Source organism: Mauremys mutica, chromosome 3 (genome assembly GCF_020497125.1).
Source record: "Mauremys mutica isolate MM-2020 ecotype Southern chromosome 3, ASM2049712v1, whole genome shotgun sequence".
Taxonomy (NCBI): domain Eukaryota; kingdom Metazoa; phylum Chordata; order Testudines; family Geoemydidae; genus Mauremys; species Mauremys mutica.
In genome coordinates this window covers 45,983,345-46,006,823 of record NC_059074.1, presented here as the reverse complement: position 1 = coordinate 46,006,823, position 23,479 = coordinate 45,983,345, and the positions used below count along the sequence as shown (strand labels likewise).

The 23,479-nt window shown below is 40.6% G+C and overlaps 2 protein-coding genes across 12 annotated transcripts in view; one reads left to right on the top strand and one right to left on the bottom strand.

The window, feature by feature from the left end:
* The window catches only part of ANGPT2 (angiopoietin 2), a 76,958-nt gene extending 71,499 nt beyond the window's left edge, over nucleotides 1–5,459 (top strand). For all 3 annotated transcript variants that reach the window (XM_045008999.1, XM_045008998.1, XM_045008997.1), the window contains 2 exons: nucleotides 1,644–1,774; nucleotides 3,584–5,459. In XM_045008999.1, coding sequence (XP_044864934.1) covers nucleotides 1,644–1,774; nucleotides 3,584–3,744 — 292 coding nt within the window. In that variant the 3' untranslated portion in view covers nucleotides 3,745–5,459. The remainder of the gene's footprint in view (nucleotides 1–1,643; nucleotides 1,775–3,583) is intronic.
* MCPH1 (microcephalin 1) overlaps nucleotides 1–23,479 on the bottom strand; it is a 220,576-nt gene that overhangs the window by 117,742 nt on the left and 79,355 nt on the right. For 8 of the 9 annotated variants that reach the window (XM_045008990.1, XM_045008988.1, XM_045008996.1 and 5 more), the window contains one exon: nucleotides 9,000–9,077. The exons of the other annotated variant lie outside the window; for it this stretch is intronic. In XM_045008990.1, the coding sequence (XP_044864925.1) occupies nucleotides 9,000–9,077 (78 nt within the window). The remainder of the gene's footprint in view (nucleotides 1–8,999; nucleotides 9,078–23,479) is intronic. 9 annotated transcript variants of the gene reach the window in all.

The window sequence follows — 23,479 nt, the reverse complement described above, 5'->3', positions numbered from 1 at the left end:
CATCATATTTTAAAATTTTGCAAGTTTTATTTGTCAATAAATAAATGCAGAGGCTCCAGCGTGGGAGGGGGGGAGCACAGGCCACTGGCTGTACGAAGGTGGGAAATCACCCTACTGCCTCCCCACCCCCAGGACATGGACTCAGGGGTGAGGCTGCACCCGACCCTGCCACAGCACAAGGCTTGGGCCTGCCCCAGAAACACCATGGGGACATGCCCCTCTGCACCAGGTGCAGGGCAGATAGGCTCAACCAGGCAGGATCCACATGTGGCGGGGCTCAGCATGGGGCGAGAGGATTCTGTGTGGGACAATCTGCGTGCAGGCAGCTCAGTGGCGGGTCTAGGTGTGGAGATCTGGATGCACAGAGACTCGTTGAGGGGGAGGGGGCGGGGTTCCAGGTGCAGGGACAATGGGACTCTGCAAGGGCTTCCAAGTGAAGGTTGTTGGGTCCCAGCTGAAGGGTCTGAGTGTCTCAGCGGGAGGGGAGGGTCTGGGTGCTGGGGGAGTGGGGTTTGGTGTGGGGGATCTGGGTGCATCTAGTTGGCAGTCAGTGGCATGGGGGTCTGGATGTGGGGGCGGGGCATCAATGTGGGGGTTTGAGTGCAGGGACCGCAGTGGGCGTGGTCTGGGTGCAGGTGTGAGGGTCTGGAGGCAGGCGGTCTGGGTGCAGGGAGGCTCCAGATGCAGGGGCTGAGGTTCAGTGGGGTGGGGTTTGGGTATGGAGGGCTTGGAGGGTTCTGGATGTAACAGGTGAGCCTTGGCAGGGATGTCTGGGTATGGGAGGTCAGGCTGCATGGGGGTTGCGTGGATGGAGGGAGCAGCTTCCCGTACAGTGACCCCCCCACATCCATAGGAGTGATAGGGGCAGGAAGCAGGGGAGGATGCTGAGCTTTCTGGTTTCTGGGGGTGGGTCTGACACCTAGCAGAGGAAGGGGAAGTCCTGTCCTCTTCTGCCTCCAGCCCAGTTGGGATTAGCAGCTGATCCCAGCTCAGGGTAGGAGCCACTGGCTGGGGTGTCCCTAACCCAGCAGTGATTTACCTCTCTGCCGGCTGCTCTGGGTGCCTGAAGCGTTGTACGTGCACTGCTAGGGTGCGTGACTGCTCTTTCAGCTTCCCTTTGCGCCCCTGTCAGAAAGTCATTTTTCTGTGGGGAAGCAAAGAAATCTGCAGGGGACATGAATTCTGTGCAGGCGCAGTATTCCCCCAGGAGTAACCCAGTGTAAGAATAAGGCAGGGAGAAAATTAGATAGAGGATTTAAAAATCCATTACTAGTATTGCTTACATGCAATGCACTTTAATATTGCAAGTTACTATGGTACTAGTTCTTCTTACATAGAGTACATTTCTCAAGAATTATCAATATATATCTCCATATAATCTCTGTTAATCTAACATAGGTGGAACAAACATCTATAAAAGCGGAGGTTATTTTATGTCTTCAATATAATGTTATGCTGACAGTGTTACTGTTCATACCAACACAATACCCATCAAAGAAAGTTTATAGCCGTACATTAACAAGAGGAGAATCAAATTGTTGTTTAAACAGGATATTTATTACAAAAAATTTCCTCATTACTGTGTAGATCAACTGCCATTAGCTTTAATCTAACATTTGTTTTTCCGTTCTGCACTTCTACAGGATCCAGCTTAAAGGACTTACTGGGACAGCGGGCAAAATAAGTAGCATCAGCCAACCAGGAAATGATTTTAGCACAAAGGATGCAGACAATGACAAATGTATTTGCAAATGTTCACAAATGCTAACAGGAGGTAGGAATGGTTTTCTGTTTCTCAATCTTCCTATTTTTATTGGCAGTAAAACAGTCCATCAGGTAAATAGATGGTAATTTTGACGTATTAAATCCTGACTAGTGACAAAGTCCAAAACTCACAATTGGAAATGCTAGTTCAGTGAGTTCAAATTTTCTATTTTACCATTTCAGACAGCTCAGCTAAAGTAAAAATGAGAGGAGTTAAAATTGGGGGGAAATAGGCCATCATTCTCTCACAACTTGTGCAACAACAAGGCCTGCTATTGTGAAACTGGTATGAACAGAAGACAGCAGAGTGCGCATCCAAATAGCATGGGAAAGTAGCCAAATGATCAAAATGCCCCCAAAACGTATCAGGAATCATCTTTTTAATCAACAAAATGGTTTCTAATTGTTTAATTAGGCACAAGAAATCTCTAGTGATCCTATGGGAGCTAAGCATTTTATAGGCTCTTTAAAAGTATGACAATTAGAATGTAGTTGTCATGAAAGAATACATTTCTGTAATACAAAACATTACTTTTTTTCCATATTTAAATATAATTTGAAGTGAGAATACATTTACTCAAAGCATACCAAAATTATTATGTAGGTGGAAAAATACTGGATCAATTTTGTTCACACTTTTATTGACATTACATTTTAGATTGTTTCTGTATCTTAAAGCAGGTTTAACTTTCTCTATAATTCTGCAATCCAGTCATACCTTCTGTAATTTAAATGTTGCTTAAGAGCTACAGAGAGGCACACTCAATTTACAAAACAGTGATCTGCTTCCTGAGTGTATAGATTGCAAGTCTGAAGGCAGTTCATATTTATCCAAAGGGAGAACTGGATTATTGCTTTATAAAACACAGCATTCCAATTACCATAAATAATAAATAATTGGAGATATACCTATCTCCTAGAACTGGAAGGGACCTTTGAAAGGTCATTGAGTCCAGCCCCCTGCCTTCACTAGCAGGACCAAGTACTGATTTTTGCCCCAGATCCCTAAGTGGCCTCCTCAAGGATTGAACTCACAACCCTGAGTTTAGCAGGCCAATGCTCAAATCACTGAGCTATCCCTCCCCGCATCAGTATAACAAAAGTGTAAAAATATTGCTTTTACTGATAAAAATAAAGTTTCCCTATTCCTTACTAACAACGCAGGACAACAAGTGAAATCTGAAGAAAAAGATGTGAAACTGAATAAGTTTAGCTCCTTTTTTGTCACCATTCCTTTATGCAGAGTTCAGCTAGCTGTTTCAGTACTGAGGGATTTAGAAATAGTGCACATCTTTACAGACTTTAAGAACTGAAGCAAACTGAATTCACTGCAAGGGAAGCATTTTTCATTTAAGTAGAAATGTAGGACTTAAAAGTGGAAAATTATACAATCTTGAGAGAAGGCAGAAGGAAAAAGAAAGGTACAATATCATGATTATCATCTTCAAGCCAAATTCTGCCCTTAGATCTATCACCATCAACCTCTGAAATATGTAAGATAAGCTTTTGAGGAGCTGATTGAAGCTCCCTCCCTTAATTTACAACCACATCCCATAAAATGCTACAACTCCTACAGCTAAATTATGTAGTGCATATTCCTCAAGTATTTTACTCAGCTATATACATTTCATCATGGTTAAAGTTAGCAAGGAGGAGAGATCTGGAGGCACATGAGTGAAAATTAGGTATTTTAATATTCCTATATTTTTTCTAGTTTCAGGATCAGCACACTGTAAGGTATTTGTGCATACAATTTTAAAAACTATCTACACTGATAATTTCATTATTTCAGATTTTTGTTTGTTTTCTGTTCTTATAGGCTGGTGGTTTGATGCATGTGGTCCCTCCAACTTGAATGGAATGTACTATCCACTGCGGCAGAACACCAACAAATTTAATGGTATTAAGTGGTATTACTGGAAAGGATCAGGGTACTCTCTCAAAGCCACAACTATGATGATCCGACCAGCAGATTTCTAAATGCCCTTTGCATTCTATGTGAATTGTGTATTGTATAGTCTTCAAAAACTACATTTGCCAAACATTTAAACTCACAGCTGCAATTTGTCATTTTCCAGCCCAGAAAACATGCACTAGTATTCTGAAGGGATCAATTTGTTCCAATTCTTGAATTGTGATAGTCTTCATCAGTTCAAGCTCACATTACTCAACTAGACACAGCAAAGTCTAAAACATGAAATAATCTGTGTAACAATGATTTTGGCAGAAAGACTGAGTAAAAAAGACGTCCAAGAAACTGTCAGACAATTTAAGGACTTTGTTTTTTTGATCATTTATGTTGTGTGTGTTAGTAAATAACTGGAACTGTGAAAAATATCTAAAAACTTAGTTTTAGAAATGTGCCTTTGTGCTCATCACTGAACTTTAAACATTACATTAATATAAAATTCTCCTAACTTGCAATCTAAATCTAGAACTATTTTTCTATCCCATACCTTGTTTGTAGTTTATGTACATATATAATGCCTTGTAATTAGCTCATTGTCATAAATTAAAGGATACATTCCTTTGCAAAGACGTGTTTGCAAATAGCGTTTAGACTTATTTGGGGCTTTTCTTGTAGTCCACATCAATTTATTTAACAATCTTAGGAGAAATAGCATTTCCATTTAAATGCTTTGCATTTATTCTTGGAAAATACTGTGTATAATTGATCACTATTTTATGTTTTTTTTAAAAATTATCAGATTTTGTACTTATTACAGTTGATATTTTAAAGTACAAACTCTCCTGCCAATTATAGTATGGTATCATGTTTTTCATTACATTTTCTATGAAGATTGCACTTTTCCCCCTTTCTAGTTGTTTAATGTATAACAACTGAGAATTAAATATTACATAATGCTGTTGCCTCACTTAAACACCAGACAACTGCTGTTCTCCATGCAATTAAATATCACTTGGTTATGTTTAGACCTTTTGTGAAAAATAAGCTAACTTTAATAACTTTTTTAAAACCAATCTGCTCTTTTATGGAAAAAAGCTCATGTTTATTTCTTAAGATAAATTTTATTGCATTTTAGAAAGAGAAAGAAGAGAAACCTAAAAATATCCTATGGTCAGACAGTTTTTCTGTGTGGGAAATAGCTGTATGAGACTCAGGCAATTCTGAGTATGGTGATAATCTAGGCCTCAATGTATATCTTCAAGTGAATAAATGGCTTTATTGGGTGATTTTTCCCTATGTTTATTGTAACAATATGCTTAAAAACTATGTATTATAGGTTATTGATAGAAATGCTAAAATTAAGGTTCAGAAGACACTTCTCTTCTAAACACTTTTCAATATTTTATAGAGGTCACACCAAAATATTCCTTCTGGGTTGAAATTTCTCATGCTTGGTATCAGTCCCAACATGACAATTTTAGAAATTTTTCATTGACCGCTATTGAACTTTGAGTTCCAAATGTGACACAAAAAAAGCATGTTTCCGGTAATGAAAATTTTCTAGATTTTTTTGAGGCTCAGATAACAAAACATGTTAAAGTCTTTTTATTTTTCTATATCCACATTGCATCAGTAATTGTGATTGATGTTGGGAAATGAGTTAAAAAGAAGAACCATATTGCTGTAAATCAACTGCTCTCAAAAAGTTACCCAGTTATATGCTTTCAGTGGCAAAAACAGACTGCTGTAGTAGTAGCAAGTAAGGTATCAGAATTATTCAAGGAGAATGGAGGCAAAATATATATTATGAGACTTATAAAAATAATACTTCATTGTGATTTATATGAACCCCATGAATGAAAAGTTAATTGAGTTGTCTTAACAAGCATTTTACATAATAGGCAAAATATAATTAAGACCGTTATTTAAAAATGTAGTATTACTTCTACCAAGCTTATAACATTCTTCTTCAAACATACGAAGTCAAAAGATTACTTTGCAAATCACTTCCATAAAACAGCTGTCTTACAATGGTATGATACTTTATACCCCATTTTTAATTCAATAGATCACCAAAATACTCATAATACTTTTATTTATATGAAGAAATACAAAAGATATCCTCAACATCTGAAAGATTTAGGTCATCACCCACAACAATCATCCATTCTTTAAAAGTGCTCATTAAGGAACACCTTAGTATCAGACAGCACAACAATGGACAGAGTATGAATGACTGGTCAGTCATTAAATAAAAACCTCAACTATAATCTTCAGTTTGTCTAAGGAAAGTACAGGGACAATATCAGATAATGAAAAGAATGCTGATTTAAGGTTTAATTATTTTTTCCTATTATGAATTGAGTTGCGTGAGACAGATCCGTAAAATATGAATTCTTGTTTCATAATATTGTTAAAAATTATCTGATGAGTTGCTCAAAATTTTTGGCACATCTAACAAGCGGACATTGCTGGTCTAGTTTGATTTTCCAAAACTCTCAATTTTTACCATGGCATTAACCTTGATCATTATCCCAGTCAAAGTTTTAAAATCATTATTCTGTAATTACTATCTCTAATTTTATTTGAAAATTCTGTAGTTTTTTAAAATCAAACTTTAATGTTTAGAATTCAATCAATCAATTTTAGATGCCTTTCTAACTAAATAAGATTGCATGGCTTATTTGAAGTGCAAACGCTATCTAAGAGAGACTATACAGGTGTCAGATAAGGCAATGTCAACCATTCAGTGGCTCGTACCACAGCCTGCAGTGACTGCAAGAAGAAACTACAAATTAGCAAGAGAGTGCCTTTTCCTGCCTCCTTCCCCAGTAACCTTCAAAAGCATAAGCATTATATATTTCTCCATTCCTACCCCATCCTCCCTTCTTAAATGCTTCTTATGAGATTAATAAGACAAGGAAGGGAACTCTTTTGAGCGCAACTACGGTAATTACAACAATTAAAACACCTTGAGATGGGAATGTTTGAAAAGAAGATAGATTCACTTATTCACAGATAAAGTACAACACAGACAAAAACTCTCTGCACAACCCTAATGTGCCTCAACCTGCCTTTTCAATGTCCCCCAAGCCTTCCCTTTTCTACTGAAGGAATGAAGGTGATAAGCAGATATGAGACAGAAGTGAGGAAGTTAAGAAAAGGCAGAAATCACTCTCAAAGGGCTTTACAGAATGTGCAAAACTACTGATAACATGCCAAGTTATTAATGAGAAAAAGGGTTTAAAAGAAACAGAAGACTCTACAGCCTTAAGCTAAAATCATCTGGCTTTCTCCTGCTTCTCTTTTCAACATACTCTATAAACAATGATTGGCACAACAGAAGCAGCACAACTACCTGGATAGAAAACAACATGCTAGTTATTTGCTGCCCCACAAAACATCCCTCCAAAAGGACTCTTATGTTAAACAAATCTATAAACGCACCACTAGTTTCTTTTTACAGTCAGTCATTTTAGAATAACTCTTGTATTTTCTCGATACCAGGGTTGGGCAAACTTTTTGGCCTGAGGGCCACATCGGGGAATAGAAATTGTATTGCAGGAGGGGGTGTGGGCTCTGGAGTGGGGCTGGGTTGAGGAATTTGGGGTGTAGGAGGGGTTTGGAGGGCAGAAGGGGGATCAGGGCTGGGGCAGGGATGTGGGAAGGGTTTCAGGTTCCGGCTAAGGGTGCGGGCTCTGGGGTGGGGCTGGGGATGAGTGGTTTGGGGTGCAGGAGGGTGCTCCGGGCTGTGATCGAGGGGTTTGGAGAGCAGGAGGGGGATCAGGGCTGGGGCAGGGGGTTGGGGCGTGGGGAGAGGCTCAGGGGTTCAGGCTCCGAGCAGCGCTTACCTCAAGCAGCTCCCAGAAGCAGTGGCATGTCCCTTCTCTGGCTCCTACCCAGAGGCGCGGCCAGGCAGCTCTGCACGCTGCCCCATCAGCAGGCACTGCCCCTGTAGCTCCCATTGGAGTGTTTCGAAGATGGAGCGGACCCATGCCGCAGCTTCTGAGAGCTGTGTGGAATGGCCCCCGAGCCTGTACCCCGGCCGGAGCAGGGCAAGCCCCAGATCCCACTCCCCAACAAGAGCACACGGGCTGGCTTAAAGCTGCTTGCAGGCTGTAGTTTTCCCACCTCTGCTCTACAATATAATAGCAAGTTATTAGAAACCTTTATCTTGGAAATATTCAGATAAAATGATTATGAATGTAAAAGGGATTTAAAAATCCCTAATTCAAAAACTATAACAAAATTGTAGTTCGGAAAGCAAAGTTCAATCACCAGTTAAATGTTCTCTCATCAAAACATGTGAAACACTATATGAAACAAGCAGCTGAAGAAAATATGTCTTACACAGCTAAAACAAATTGTAAACCCTTCTGTGATGTGATCAACCACGATCCTGCTTGTATCAAAGCCCAAAACGAATTTACTGCTTAATAACTTCAGACAACATGAAGTGGGGGTGTACCTGGAGATAGCCCAGTATATACAGGTAATAAAACTTTTTGCACAAATGCTCAAGTCGTTGCTGGGAAGCTAGCATTTAAGAAGAAGTGCTCTGTATTACTCACTTATGGGGTTGTGAAGCCCATAGCGACTTTAAGTTCCTGAAATCCATTCAGTGGAAAAAACAGTAATGTAAGCAGCATCTGGAACAGAAGTGTTAAAGCTGTGGCCTGTTGCCTTTTCCCACCTTATGATAGTCTCTAACTGAGACACGAGCACAGCAAGAAATAAGACATGATACTACAAAACTCAAGAACGTGCATATTTAAACACGAAACTTACGCCAAGTGTACACTACAGATTTACATTGGTATAACAGTATAACGTTGCTCAGAGATGTGAAAAATCCTCACTCCTGAGCGAGGCAGTTATAGCAACCTAACCGCCACTGTAGACAGTGCTATGTTGAGAGGAGAGTTTCTCCCGTCAACATAGCTACTGCCTCTCCCAGAGGTAGATTAACTACACTGACGAGAGAAGCTCTACCGTCAGCAAAGTAGTGTCTTCACTAAAGCTGCACCACTGCAGCTTTTTAAGTGTAGACCTGCCCTTATTTACTCAGAAGTTATTCAACAAATGAATCTCTTTCTAAATGTTTACATATTGTACCACAGGTTTTGCATACTGTTCAGGAAGGAGGATTGGACAAGAGTGGGGAGAAAGAGTGCGAGTGAGCAAGAGAGAATACGTGTATCTATATTTTTTCTAATAAAGACACTTATTCACGATAGTCCGTCACCATTATTACCCCTAGTTCTGTAACTATTCATTTAACAGAGAAATGAATCTAAATTCATAAACAGAGGAACATTTAACTTACAGGAGCTGCAGGGAAATTGGCTGACAGTTCATATGGTTCCTCTGAAATCCAATGTCCACATTCCAAAGACCACAGTACCTAAAATAAGTTAAGTAATAAGTAGACACTTAAAATTCTATAGTACTTTTTAGAGGCAATAAAACAGCAGCCACTTTGAAAACAACTAAAATTAACACAAGTTAGAATAGTTGGTTACACTTTTTTTTTTAAAACCCAAATCAAATGTTTTCCTGCAGATTAATAAGAAGTTTAAAAATAAGAATTTGTGGTTGCTTACTTGAAGTCTTTCCTTTCTTCAAAAGGAATAGGCCCACATATCCTCAGTGTGGATAATCACCTGTCTGTAGGTTTAGAATAAAAGCTGATTGGATGGCTGATAAGAGACTAGCCCCTATCTTCTGGAGACCCCCTCAGTTTTGAGATGCTTCCAAAGCTAGCCTCTCTGGATTGTGAAACAACAACAAAAATGAATCTCTCATCCTACATCAACACCTTGCCAAAATAATACTCAAAGAAAAAATTTACTACTGCAGAGAACTTTAAACAGATCTCCCTTTTTCAAGGAGGAACAGATCTGTGGGCCTATTCCTTCGAAAAGGGAAAATTTTCAGGTAAGCAACCAAAATTTCTCCCATTCTCTCTCTCAGGGCTAGGTCCACAAATTCTCTGCATGGGATTTTCTCAGCAGTGACAAAATTCCTAGGGAGGGAATAAAATAATGTCACTGAAAGAAAGGATTCCCTTTCTCTAAGGAATCACCAGTGTGCAGAACCCACATGACAAAGGCTGAATTACCTGAAAACTGAATATCTATCTTGTAAAACAAGGTATATATGTATGCAGGGATGACCAAGCTGCAGTTTTACAGATTTCATTGTAACTGGCCTGTCCTTTCTCCACCCACGATGCCACCACCACTTGTACTGAGTGAACTCCGATGGCCAGTGGAGAATTGAATCCGTTTGCTCTATATGCCTCAGCAATGCATCAGCGTATCTACTCAAATTGATGATTTAGATGCCTTAGCACCTCTTTTTCTTGGATGAAATAAGACCAGTAAGTCTGTTTTTCTTATGCTCAGTCCTTTTCACATAAAACTTTAAGGCTCATCTTACATTCAACAAATGCCATAGCTTCTCCTTTGGGTGAGAAGGATGTGGACAAAAAGCAGGCAATGAGATCCCTTGTGTTTGATGAAAAATCAAATTCACTTTGGAATAAAGGTGGGATCCATTCTCAAAGCCACCTTATCTTTGTAAAAGATGCAGCAGGATGGATAAAGCTCCCAACTCTAACAACTTTCTTGCTGAAGAAGTGATAGCAGTCAGAAGAGTCGTTTTGATAGTCAAGTAAAAAGGACACATGCATTATGGCACTGAGTACAACGTTTAAAGTCCAAGATGGAGATCTAGGCTATCTCGCCTGGGCGGGGAACGTGGTGCCGTGAAGGCGATGAGCTCTCTCGCTGCCTCAAAGGTCTCCAGTGTGAAGGGCAGCTCCAAAGCCTCTCTGCGACTCTCCCGAGGAGGGGAGTCCTGAGGAGCTGGACTCGACTGACCCCTTCCATCCCGGCCTCGGTGTGGATGAGTGCCCTCCGTCCGGCTTCTTCTTCTTGCGGGGCACGCAGGGACTGGGGAACAGTGCCATGCTTGGAGCCCTGTTGATGCCGAGCGTCTGTATCCAAGTCCTTTCTCGGGGCTGAAGTTTCCTGTGTCAATGCTGGAGCACTGTGCACCAATGTTGAGGTGCTAGGCATTGGTTTGTCTGAACTCGGCTCCGAGTGGGGGCAGAGGGCAGCCTCCATCAGAAGGATCTTCAACCATTGGTCTCTTTCTTTTTGAGTCCTAGGGCAAAATCGCCTACAGATTTTGCAATGGTCCTTCTGATGCGATTCCCCCAGGCACTTCAAGCAGGAAATGTGGGGGTTGCTCCTGGTCATAGGCTTGTTACAAGCTACACAGGGTTTAAACCCTGGGACCGAGGCATGCCCTGGCACTGGGGAAGAAGGGGTAGGGAAGCAGGGGGTACCCCCAGAACAATTCCCTACTGGAATCCAACTATATAATGACTAACTACAACTACTAACTAACTGATTAAACTATTTACAGAAAGACAGTCTGAAGACTACTAGGGAGAAGGCTTGCTGAAGCAAGAGCAAATGAGCATTCTGGCTAACCGTCACAGGCAGTAAGAAGGAACTGAAGTGGTGGCAGGACCGTATATATGATGCCATGGAGGCGCAACTCCAGAGGGCACCTGAGCAAACCCGACGGGTATTGCTAGAGGAAAAACCTTCTGGTTACTGTACACACAGCACACACCCACACACCTAATTGGAATCAACATGAGCAAGCACTCAAAGAAGAACTTTTAACTTACAGGAGCTGCAACCTGATATCAAAACCATCTTGTAAAAATTCCAGAACATGAGACACTTTGGTTACATGATGCTGAGTATAGATTCATAGAAACAGGACTAGAAGAGACCTTTCCTCAGCCTCATGGACCATACTCAGAGTAGTTATCAATGGTTTGCCGCCAATGTTTGGATCATTTACTGAGTCACTCAAGCAGACCACCTCCTTGGATGGGGGTCTGCCTAGAATAGGAAAGGGTATACCTGTATCCCCTTCTGCCTGAGAAAAAGCCACTAGAACAATGAGAACTTTTGAGAACACTCAAAGGTGCAGATGACAGTCTAAAATACAGCATATTGCACTGCAAAATGATCACTCCCATAAGCAAATTGCAGAAATCTCATATGTGCCTAGTGAATACAGGCTTTCTTCATATTGATTAACAAAGTAATCCCCTGGCAGATCGCCACTGATATGAACTTCATGAACATGATCCTTATGAACAAGTTCTGGTGTTTTAAGTCCAACACAGCTCTGTCCTCCTCAGATCTCCTGGGTACCAGAACAAAAGATTGAGTAGTGACCAGAGAACGTCTCCATCTCAGGAACGATACTGCACTGATTCACAAAAGATGAACTATGGCCTTTAGCATATTTTACCTCATTTGCAGATTTGATGATAACAGTGAAAGGGAAAACGACAATTCACAATCTTTGAAAATTCTATGATGTACCATTGTTAAACCACATCCAGGACCCATCTGTCTGATGTGGAGCGAGGCCATTGGGTCCTTGAACTTTAATAGTCTCCCCCATAGGTGTTGTCAGTATTCTCCTGACCATAGTATGACATTGTTCCTAGAGTTGGAGTTTCCTAACCAGAGTTAGGAAGGTTCTGTAAGGTCTTTGATTTATCTGAGGAACCTTTGTCTAATGGCTCCCCAAATAACCAAGCTCCTGAATATTTAAAAAACAAACTACTAATGTGATTTTGGCCTCTATATAGCCCTTCCACGCATGTAAACAGAGGTGCTGTCTACTCACCACACTGGAGACCATGCTTTGTGCTGAAAACCTCAAAGCATCTCTGGTTGCATCAGCAATGAATGCTGAAGCCATTGAGACTTTCTTTAACTCTGAACCTAACCATGATTGCTTAGCCTTTTGGCAATCTGGCTACCAAATTGTCAGTCCAGGCCAGAACTGCTTTTGCTTAACATGTTGCCACACCAGAAGCCCTCAGAGAGGAACATACAGCCTCAAAAATGTATGATACAGTTATATTTCCACTCTGTAGGCACTGGATTCTTTAAGGAAAAAGTCCCTTTCCATTTGGATAGCAGTCTCTTTGACTAATGATGAAACTGTCCCATCCAGTTTGGGAAAAGACACAAAATCTACTTTGCTATGGTGCATGTTGTAGAATTTTCTCTCACAGCTGGACAATGTCATAGATCAGAGGTAGGCAACCTATGGCACGCGTGCAGAAGGCAGCACGCAAGTTGATTTTCAGTGGCACTCTCAGTGCCCGGGTCCTGGCCACCGGTCCAGGGGGCTCTGCGTTTTAATGTAATTTTAAATGAAGATTCTTAAAAACCTTATTTACTTTATATACAACAGTTTAGTTATATATTATAGACCTATAGAAAAAGATCTTCTAAAAATGTTAAAATGTATTACTGGCATGCGAAACCTTAAATTAGACTGAATAAATGAAGACTCAGCACACCACTTCTGAAAGGTTGCCGACCCCTGTCATAGACTTTTGCCAAGGGTTCCCATTCAGCCTTAATTACTCTTTCCAAAAAGACATGAAGGGGAAATATATGGTTCAGTTTAACCTGTTGGAAAATACTTTTTTTTGTAATTTCTGTACCAATCCTCTATTCTTCCTCCTTAGAATTTTTTCTAGTAAGCTCATCCGATAGAATACTTAAGTATCGAATCAACCTTTTTCAAATCATTCAGCTGGAAAAAGATCCTATTGATTCTCTTCATCCTGTGATTTAGATTCTGAGATTGAGAGTTCACCTTTCTCCTGTGAAAAACGTCCTGACTTTCTTCTTGACTTCTTTTTTCTTCCCTTTGATTTAAATTTAACAGATTTCCTAACTTTTTTTTTGTCTTTGTTGATACCCATGAAGATAAGGATGAAAATGAATTAAATGATGAAGAACCAGACAACAAATTCTACTCCTTTTATTATGAATTTTCTTTCTGAGTATGAAAACCCTATGTGAAGAGCCTTTAGCTCTGGCATCCTCTGGGGATAAGTCCGAGGAACTGCTGTCAAATGGAGGACCGGCCAGTTTTCTAAGTTTCTGAGGTAATTTCTTGAACCTTGTTTGCCCTTTTTAAAAATTTTACTCCTTAAGGGAGGTGGGGATTGGGAACCTGGGTCAGATGAAGAGTCCTGCAAACCTCTTCTGCTAATAGGTACCTCTTTATCTTTGTCCTTTAGAGAGAGGATAGAATGCCTGTGATGGGACGCTGTAGCTGCTGCCTGGGGCTCACAAGATGGAGATATCTGAGGTAAAGGAACTTTTTGTGCTAAATCCAGGGGCTCCCTAGCCCAAAAGGTATTTTTTTCCTGAGGGGGGGAATCCCTTCTCCCCTCTGCGCAGAACTCCATGGGGAAAGAGATTGAATTGCTTGACAAGGGAAGGAAGGGGTGGGGAGTAATGAGACCTGCACTGCAGGAAGATGCACACCCAAAATCGTCTCACCTACTGCTCCTTGCTCTGCTTGTGATGGATTCAGCTGGTCTCACTTATGGTTTCCCCATGCAGGGCTGTTGCCTTTTCATGCAACCGTCTCCTGCGGCTGAAGGGCTCTCTTAATTTTTCTATCATCCTTTGAGACATTTGTGGCCTGGTTGTCAAGACTCCTGGGGAATCAGTCTCCTAAGTCTGGCTAAAGTGGCCAAAGTGAAACCTTTCTGACCAAGCGGCTAGAGTGCACAATGCACTAGCCTCTCCTTCTGCACTCTCTGGCAAAGTTAAAGAGCAGGAGGAACACAAACTTTGTCTCCTTTTTGGACCATTCTCAGCCAATCTCCTAGCCTGGTACCTGAGCTGTCATGGGGTGTGTGAGATGTCATAATTCTGGCTGGAGACAAACCGCCTTTTCAAGCTTTTTTCCCCACCATTCTCTCTCAGTTGGTGCTGGATTTCACTGCCTGAGAGTAGAGACAGAACAAAACTCAGGGGGTCTCCAGAAGGTGGGGGCTTGTCCCTTGTCAGCTGTCCAATGAGCTGTGATTCTGCCCCCTACAGTTACAGACAGGAGACAACCCACACTGAGGATCTGTGGACCTAGCCCTGAGAAAGAACTCAAGTTGGCATTAATGATTTAAATGCTACTGAATATCAGTTATGACACAAGACAAGTAACTGAAAAAGGATCATTAAGAAACTGAACTTGATGCGTTATGTGGGATATTATCTGACAATAACACTGATGGGGCCATGTAGTGGGTTTCTGTGCCCACAGGCTGCCATTGTTTTAAGGATCCCATTGCTGTGCTTGAAGTCAAGAGCACACTATGTTGTGGTTGACACTACAATATTGAACTCGCACATGTCCTCCCCACCTTGAAATTATCTGATTTCATACTTCCTGCTAAGTGAGGAGGTTTTTAAAGTGCTTCTTACAAAGTATGACTCTAGAATGACAACTGACCCTGTAATATAGTACCTTCCTTTTCAATCTTTCCCATTGAAAAATTAGATACTTCATTTGTTTTTGTGTTAATATTTTAAGAAGTTTTGTATTTTTAAGTTTTTATTATATTTATTTTTATTCTAATGAACACCATTCTGAGCACTTTGGTGGGGTCCCTATCATTATCATAGTAAATATTTCTCTAGCCCTTTAAGTGTTAACAAATCAATTCAGTTCTTCATTAGGTAGTATTAGGAAACAGTCCTAAGAACAATATACTTCTCCAAAATAGATATCTACCTCTTCGGTTTAATAATGCAAACTTGTAACAGACAGAGACAGACACAGAGAGAGACACAGACACAGACACAGAGAGAGAGAGAGAAAAAATGGTCTACTGGTTAAGGGACTACCATAGGACTTGGGAGACCTAGGTTCAATTCCCTGTTTTGGGGCGGAGGGATAGCTCAGTGGTTTGCGCATTGGCCTGCTAAACCCAGGGTTGTGAGTTCAATCCTTGAGGCGGCCATCTAGGGAACTGGGGTAAAAATTTCTCTGGGGATTGGTCCTGCTTTGACCTCCTGAGGTCCCTTCCAACCCTGATATTCTATGATATATCATCTTGAAATTTATGCCAATGTCATATGCAACTTATTATATTAATAGGGTTTAACCAACCTACACTATATGTAATGACAATGCATGTTATTCCTTTAATTTATACATACCCTAAAAACATTGAAATCCTATTTATTTGGGTAAATGTGTCAATGCACTGTCCATATCTTGAGTTTAGAAAGATCAGAAATTATATATCACCTCATATTAAAAAAAACAATTAGAAGACCAAAGTTTGCAAAGTGAAACACTCAGAGTCATAAAATTAAGATTTTCCATGCAACCTTAACTCTTCCAGATGCTGGTGCATTATGATGCACTCTTAAGTGGCACAACCACATACTACTTTTCCCTGCAGGGCCCCTAACTCATTCAGTGTGCAAAATGGATGGTGCTCAGTGCACGAAGCAGCTGCTGAACATTTATTTTTATCTGCATTATCAAATGCAAGCTTCATGCTTCACACACCATCTGACTCTTGCATTGTATGAGGCAGGTGTCCTGAGGACTGTTACTTCATTTACTACACAAATAACATTGGGCTCCTTCCTATACAAAACTGTTTCATTCACCATTCAACCTACAAAGTAAAATGGGATTGAGGTCATGTGGGGGGAAAATAATATGATCTTGTAATTTAAAACTATCATACATAATCCATACCACACCTCTACCCCGATATAATGCGGTCCTTGGGAGCCAAAAAATCTTACCACGTTATAGGTGAAACCACATTATATTGAACTTGCTTTGGCCTCAAGCATCTCTGTTATTAATAGTCAGCAAATCATTTTTGTTAGAACTAACATGGTGTATGCAGTAAATAAATCTGTTCTACAATGGTTAAATTGTATCTCCTTTCTTTAATGACAACAATTATTTTATAAGCTTACTTAAAAGATACAGTGTATTAACAACACAGGTACTAAACACTGCTAAATGCAACCATGTGGGTTAGGTTTCATCATACATCAATCGTTTGGTCTGCGTGTAATGCTTAGGAAAATGCAAAATTCACATAAAATATCAGAAAATGCTTTTAATTACACATCCTTACAAACTGTTGTAAAAAAGGATTTTGGTATTTTAGCAAACAGGAGCATGGGCCACTTTGTCACTTAGCCAATGACTGTATGTTATGCGTAAATTGTTAAGTAATATGAACTGTTAACTATTAAATAGTTTGAAAACATTTTGCAGATGGGAGTTTTTACTTATAGAAAAGGTTAAAATGAAGCTAAAAAAGGTAAAGTAATCAAGTTTTAGAGACATTGATAAAATGGTAAATAGCTTTTTTGGGGGTCAAGATGCTTTCTTATTTAAGAACATTTTTAAAAAAAAATTTTAAAAATTGTTATACTTTGTTGCTTCATGCTACTGCGAGCCTTCTTTGCCAGGGCAATTATGGATTTTAACTGCAGTATTTGCAGTCTATCCACATCCTGGCTTAAGACCAATCTCGAACCCTACAACCACATCAGCAGCTTTGGGTGGTGGCACCGAGGGTTCTTCGTCACTATCCTCAGGGTTAGACACATTTTCTGAGGCACCAGGTGGTTGAGGGGAAACATTATGAATTATATCTACATCTGTAAGTCATTCATAGGTTGGACACATAGCATCCACCTCCATCCACTCTTGAACATCAGCTATCCCACTTTGAGCCATAAGTTCCCTGTATACTCATTCTGCCTCCATGGCCTCTTCTTCCATAAAACTTTCAAAGTTGTTCTCATCTTCATCTTCTTCCTCATCTTGGTTGTCATCGCTTTCAGTGACAAAATCACTTTTGAGACCACAATGCCAACATTTCTCTATCATTGACGGACTGATTCCTAGCCAGGCTGTCTTGCCTAAGTTAAATACATCCAGAAAATTCAATTTCTTGATGACAGCCGTTATGCTACTAGTATTGTCACTCTTCTCATCACCTTAAAACCTTCGGCCTTTTGTTCTTCGGTCCTAATGTTGTCCTCAATTTTCTTTACCAAGGCTTTACGATAGTTCATTTAAATGTGGCTATAATGCCTTGATCGAGGGGCTGTATTTTGGACGTTGTGTTCTTCGGAAGGTAGCTCACCTTTATCTTCTTGTCTTTGCTGGTTAAGATCTCAACTGGGGGGTGGGCGGGACGTTGTCAAGTAGGAGCAATACTTTTGGCTCCAGATTTTGTCTGCGTAGGTGGCTCCGGACAGCTGGTACAAAACATTTCTTAAACCATTCCTCGAAAATATCCGATGTCATCCAGGCATTTTTTGAATGGCGATAAATGAATGAAAGCAAATCCATGTTCTTATGGTGGAAAGCCCTAAGTGACCTGGATTTGCCTATGCACAGAGGTTTTATTTTATGTGAACCGGTTTTATTCATGCAGAGAAGTATTGTCACTCTTCTCATCACCTTAAAACCTTCGGCCTTTTGTTCTTCGGTCCTAGATGCAAGTGTTCTATCCGGCAGCATATGATAACATAAGCCAGTTTCATCAGCGTTATAGATTTGCTCCAGAGCGTAGCCACCCTCGATGATGATCTCTTGTAACTTTAGCGGGTATTCGTCACAAGCTCTTATATCTGCGGAGCGCGTCTATCCTGAAACTGCGACTTGCTGAATGCCATGACTTTTTTAAAACGATTAAGCCATCCACTGCTAGCTTTAAATTCGTTACCTTGATGTGCAGAAGCATTCTCGCACGAGCATCTAAAGTCGAGATCCTTCTTCAATTTCTCTGCTTGTTTCCTTATAATGTCACCGGAAATTGGCGTGCCGTCGGAGCGTTCTTGGTTAAACCACATAAATACTGGTCTGTCTAGTTTGTTATCCTGGGCAGTTTTTAAGCGCTTCCTTTCCAGACTTCACTTTCATCCAGTTCAACTAGCATTGATCGTAATTTTTCCTTATCTTTGATCCACCCTCTTAACGTTGATTTCCCCACTCCTAGTTCTTTTGAGACCTTCGCTTGGCTCATTCCTTATTTCAGCCTGTCCAAAGCTTCCAATTTTTCTTTGACTGTCCATGCCTTTCCTTTCCGTGGCTGTAAACTACTTGCCATCATGTCAATGGTATTTTAATACTGTATTAATGCTAACAATTTTTTTAATTGTTTAGAAAATGTCAGCGCAGAGTTACAATGTTTCCAAAATACAACTAATGAGACAACTTAAGCTTAGTCTATACTGCACACAATTTAGAAACGAGATTAAAATAGGCGGGAGAGATGAGAATGCCTAATGCAGGGGTGGGCAAACTTTTTGGCCTGAGGGCCACATCGGTGTTCAAAATTGTATTGAGGGCCAGGTAGGGAAGACTGACTGACCCCTCAGAATCCCCGACCCATCCAGCCCCCCCACTCCTTGCCCCCTGACTACCCCCTCCAGAGATCCCTTGCCCCAACCACCCCTCCCAAGACCCCACCCCATCTAAGCCCCCCTGCTCCTTGCCCCGACCTCCTCCTCCAGAGACCCCCCGTCCCTAATCACCCCCATTCCGTCTCCTGACTGCCCTGCCCCCAGAACCTCAGAACCATCCAACCCCCTCCGCTCCCTGTCCCCTGACCACTCCCCAAGACCCTCTGCCCCTTATCCAACCCCTTGGCCACGGCCTGCCACCCTTAACACACCACTCAGAGCAGCATGTCGGAGCTAGACACGCTGATGCGCTAATCCACCGGAGCGTGCAGCCCCGCCCCCGAGAGCACTGCTTTACCGCATTATATCAGAATTCATGTATCAGAGGGGTAGCCGTGTTAGTCTGGATCTGTAAAAGCAGCAAAGAATCCTGTGGCACCTTATAGACTAACAGACGTTTTGCAGCATGAGCTTTCGTGGGTGAATACCCACTTCTTCTTGCATCCGAAGAAGTGGGTATTCACCCACGAAAGCTCATGCTGCAAAACGTCTGTTAGTCTATCAGAATTCATGTTATATCGTATCGTGTTATATCAGGGTAGAGGTGTATATAAGTAAGTGTATATGCAAAGAGGAAGGGCTCCCCATTTCATTAATTCCCTCCCCTATCATCCTTTGGGAATTGTATTTAACTGTAGCATTAAAAAAAAGGCTAATAATGATACAGCGTAATGGCCATCTGCATAAAATAGACCCAAACAGCATCATTTATATTCAAGGATCTTGGCCATTCAGAGTTTCAGAGGTAGAGTTTCAGAGCAACTGTGACACTTTCAGCAGATTAGATAAGGAGTTAAAAAAAATATTGTATTTTAACATTGCTCAGTGACATTTTCCCGGTAGAGACAGTCCGTGTTTCTACCTGTCACAGAAATAGTCTACTCTTAATATGGTAAATAAATGAGCAGCGTACTTTGACCACCACATCTTTAGAAATGAACTCATTTTACAGATTCTTGAAAATCTGGTATTTTCTGGATTACATCAGTTTCATAGGACTTTAGAAAAAAATCAGAAAACACTGGACAAATTATAATCAGTTCTTGAAAACAGTTTACCTTTAAGCCTATTTACCGATGACATATGGTTGAGAAGCCTCACTAATAGTGTTCAGGAACAATGTCTTGGAGAGGAAGCCCATCCCAGCTACATGTTAGGGAGAGAATAATGAAATTCCTATCAGGGTACTATCCTCAAGCCCTGCAATTTTTCATATTAGCCTTTGTATTATGGGTGTATGAGAATTCTGAAGCAGAGATACACATTCTGTTGAAAGGAAGGACCACCGTGCTCCATCCTATTACTTCTTCCTGGGTCATGAATCTCCCCACTCTAGTACTGAATGGCTAACAAGCTGTTTGCAGAATTTATTTATAAATTAATGCACTCTTGCCACAATTCAATCATCTCTCTCTCTTTTCAAAACATTCAAGTTCCACAATATCCCTCCAGTACCTCTCATTTAGCAAGGCTTGAATGTGGACCAATGGGCACCCATCCACAAGGATGACAGTATAGTTCATGCATTATTTAATTAATTTCAAGTGCTTTCGGCAGTTTACATAGTAATAAGAAGAATAAAAGCTGAATGGAAAAGTATATATGTACAAAAAAAGGCCATTTGAATTTAGAAGTGTCCCAACCAAATTCTCATTCTGGCAAATGCTTACATAGTCTTCCTGCCATTTCAGGTAAATGGGGTCTATATCTTTCTGTTATCATTTCTATGCACTGTTAAAGTACTCCCACAATTCATCCCAGAACAAGTTGAATTTTATTGGTGCATGAAGCTATTCCTGTGTATAGTTTTATATAATATTTTAGATTTAAATTTATAAAATTTCTGGGATCCTTTAAAAAAGAGGTTCTACCTGATCCAAGATGTTAACCATACTATAAACTATAAAACACATCTCACTTCTGATATGTTGATTCTTCAAAAATGGTACTGACTGGCTACTGCCCGACAGGATATTGGACTAGATAGACTGAGTCTGATCAAGTATGGCAATTTCTATGTTTCTAAAGAGGAGGTTGTGGCACCCTGTACCCAATGTTCACCACTTTTGTACGGTTATGATATATTTTGTACAAAGCATGCCCTATGAGGTATCATTTGAAAACTCATGATCTACTGAGCATTGTTGTCCTGTGTGTACCATCATTGTATACAGAGTTATCCAATTTTGCTATAGGTTTGTTTCTGAAACAAGTTGTGAGTCTGGAGAATGCCTACAGACCACCTCCTCAGAAATAACTAAGGCTTTGCATGTCATCATAAATGTCACGTATACAGAAGGTATGAGCCAGAAATTTAAAATTCACCTTAGAGACGTACACAAGAGATTGCTTTGTCTACACCCCAGCTGGGATGGGTGTGTTCCTCAACAAGGAAGGTATAAAATAAAAGACGATGGCTTCTACTTCCGCACCCCACCCCAAGAGCAAGATCGTTTAGAAAACAAAGAAAAATCTTTGAACTGGAGTAGTCCTCCCAAGTTGTAAGGAGATCCAGCCTGTGAACTAAGAACAATGAACTGTGAACTACCTGCAGCATCTGATAGAGTGAGAAAGTTGCTTGCTTCAAGTCTTGGTTAGCCTGGTAAATTTAGGAATTAGATTGCCATTCTATATTTTATTTCCTTTGTAACCAATTCTGACTTTTATGCTTTTATCATTTATAATCATTTAAAATCTTTCTCTAGTTAATACACGTTTTAATATTTTATCTAAACTAGTGCATTTTGACTGAAGTATCTGGGGGAATCTCTACTCAAGTAAACAAAGGCTGTGGCATGATCATTTCCACTGATGAAATGACAAACTAATTAATAAGCTTACTCTGATCCAGGCGGTCTTGAGCAGTGTAAGATGCACATTTCTGGGTGCAAGGCTGGACTGAGGGATATGCGGGTGTTGCCCTGCATTAGTTCATGGGTGATTGGGAAAGCATTCATGTAACTTTCCTGGGTGTGCCTTGACATGGCAGTGTGAGCAGACCCTGGAGAGGCTGCTTTTCACTAGCACTAGAGTAAGAGACACCTCGGTCTGGAAAATTAAGGGGACACTGCTGTTCAAACGTCCATCTTGTACCCTGGGGGATGTCATTGAAGTTACTTACATTAAAACTACTAACTACTAAAACTAGGAAAGAAATAAAACTAGTAAAGCTACAGTTAAAACTGCAAAAACTATTTACAACTATGCTTTTTAGAACTGCTTCAGACAAGGGGGCAGAAGGATCTGACCTGGAGATGCGGTCAGTCTGCCCTGTGCTTTATCGCCTCGGACAGAAGCGCGAGGAGAGTGAGGGTGCATGAGCGGATCAATGGACATTATTTTCAAATTCTCTGCAAAAACCGACAGTGGAATACAGTACAAACCACCACTCAAGGAAAAGCAATACTTTTTATAGTAAGGCAGTTTTAGGAGATCTTTTGTCCATTTTCTGGTACTAAGAATAGTTTTTGTGTTTTTTAAATGAACTTTTGCAGGCTCTTAATCATCAAGTATAATATGTGCAGTTCTCAGTCTGAAGGAGTTGCCCACTTTTGGAGCATGCCACAACTGTTTGCACAGATTGCTACAGAGGGTGGGGTGAGATCTGCAATGCAGGAGGAAAATTGTGCATTGTTGGACGAGTCAATTTTTTGGGATGTTGGAGAGGATAAACTGCTACTTAATTATGTTTTATTCGTGTTAGTAAGTGGGAAGGGAGCCTAGAACACTTGTCTGTTATTACAGAAATCCAAAGAAATAATGTTTATCTTTAAAAAAAAATATTTGGAAGTTGGATACTGCAACACTGTTTTTTAGTACAATGAACAATTGTGATCTGCAGCATCCAAAGTTAACATGTTAAATGCCAAAATAAAGAAGTCATTACTGTGTCAAATAATTTGCATGGTCTATTCTTTTAAAAATCATGCTAAATACGTAATAATGAAGTATTGTATTTAGCCTCAACATATGCTGTAATTTTTTTCAGACAAGAGAGTGTAATGTCTCAAAGTAGAACAAAGGATAACATCTAATAAGGAAGCCATTCTTATTAAATATCACTTAAATGTAAACATTAAGATATCATTTAGCTTTAGATTTACAGCTTCATTTGACATCATTAATCTAAGGCCTGATCTACACTGGGGGGGGGGAAGGGGGGTGTCGAACTAAGGTACGCAACTTCAGCTACGCTATTCGTGTAGCTGAAGTCGAACTACCTTAGTTCGAACTACTTACCCGTCCTCACGGCGCGGGATCGACGTCCACGGCTCCCCCGTTGACTCCGCCACCGCCGTTCGCAGTGGTAGAGTTCCGGAGTCGACAGGAACGCGTTCAGAGTTCGATATATCGCGTCTAGATGAGACGCGATATATCGAACTCTGAGAAGTCGATTGCTACCCACCGATCCGGGCGGGTAGTATGGACGTACCCTAAG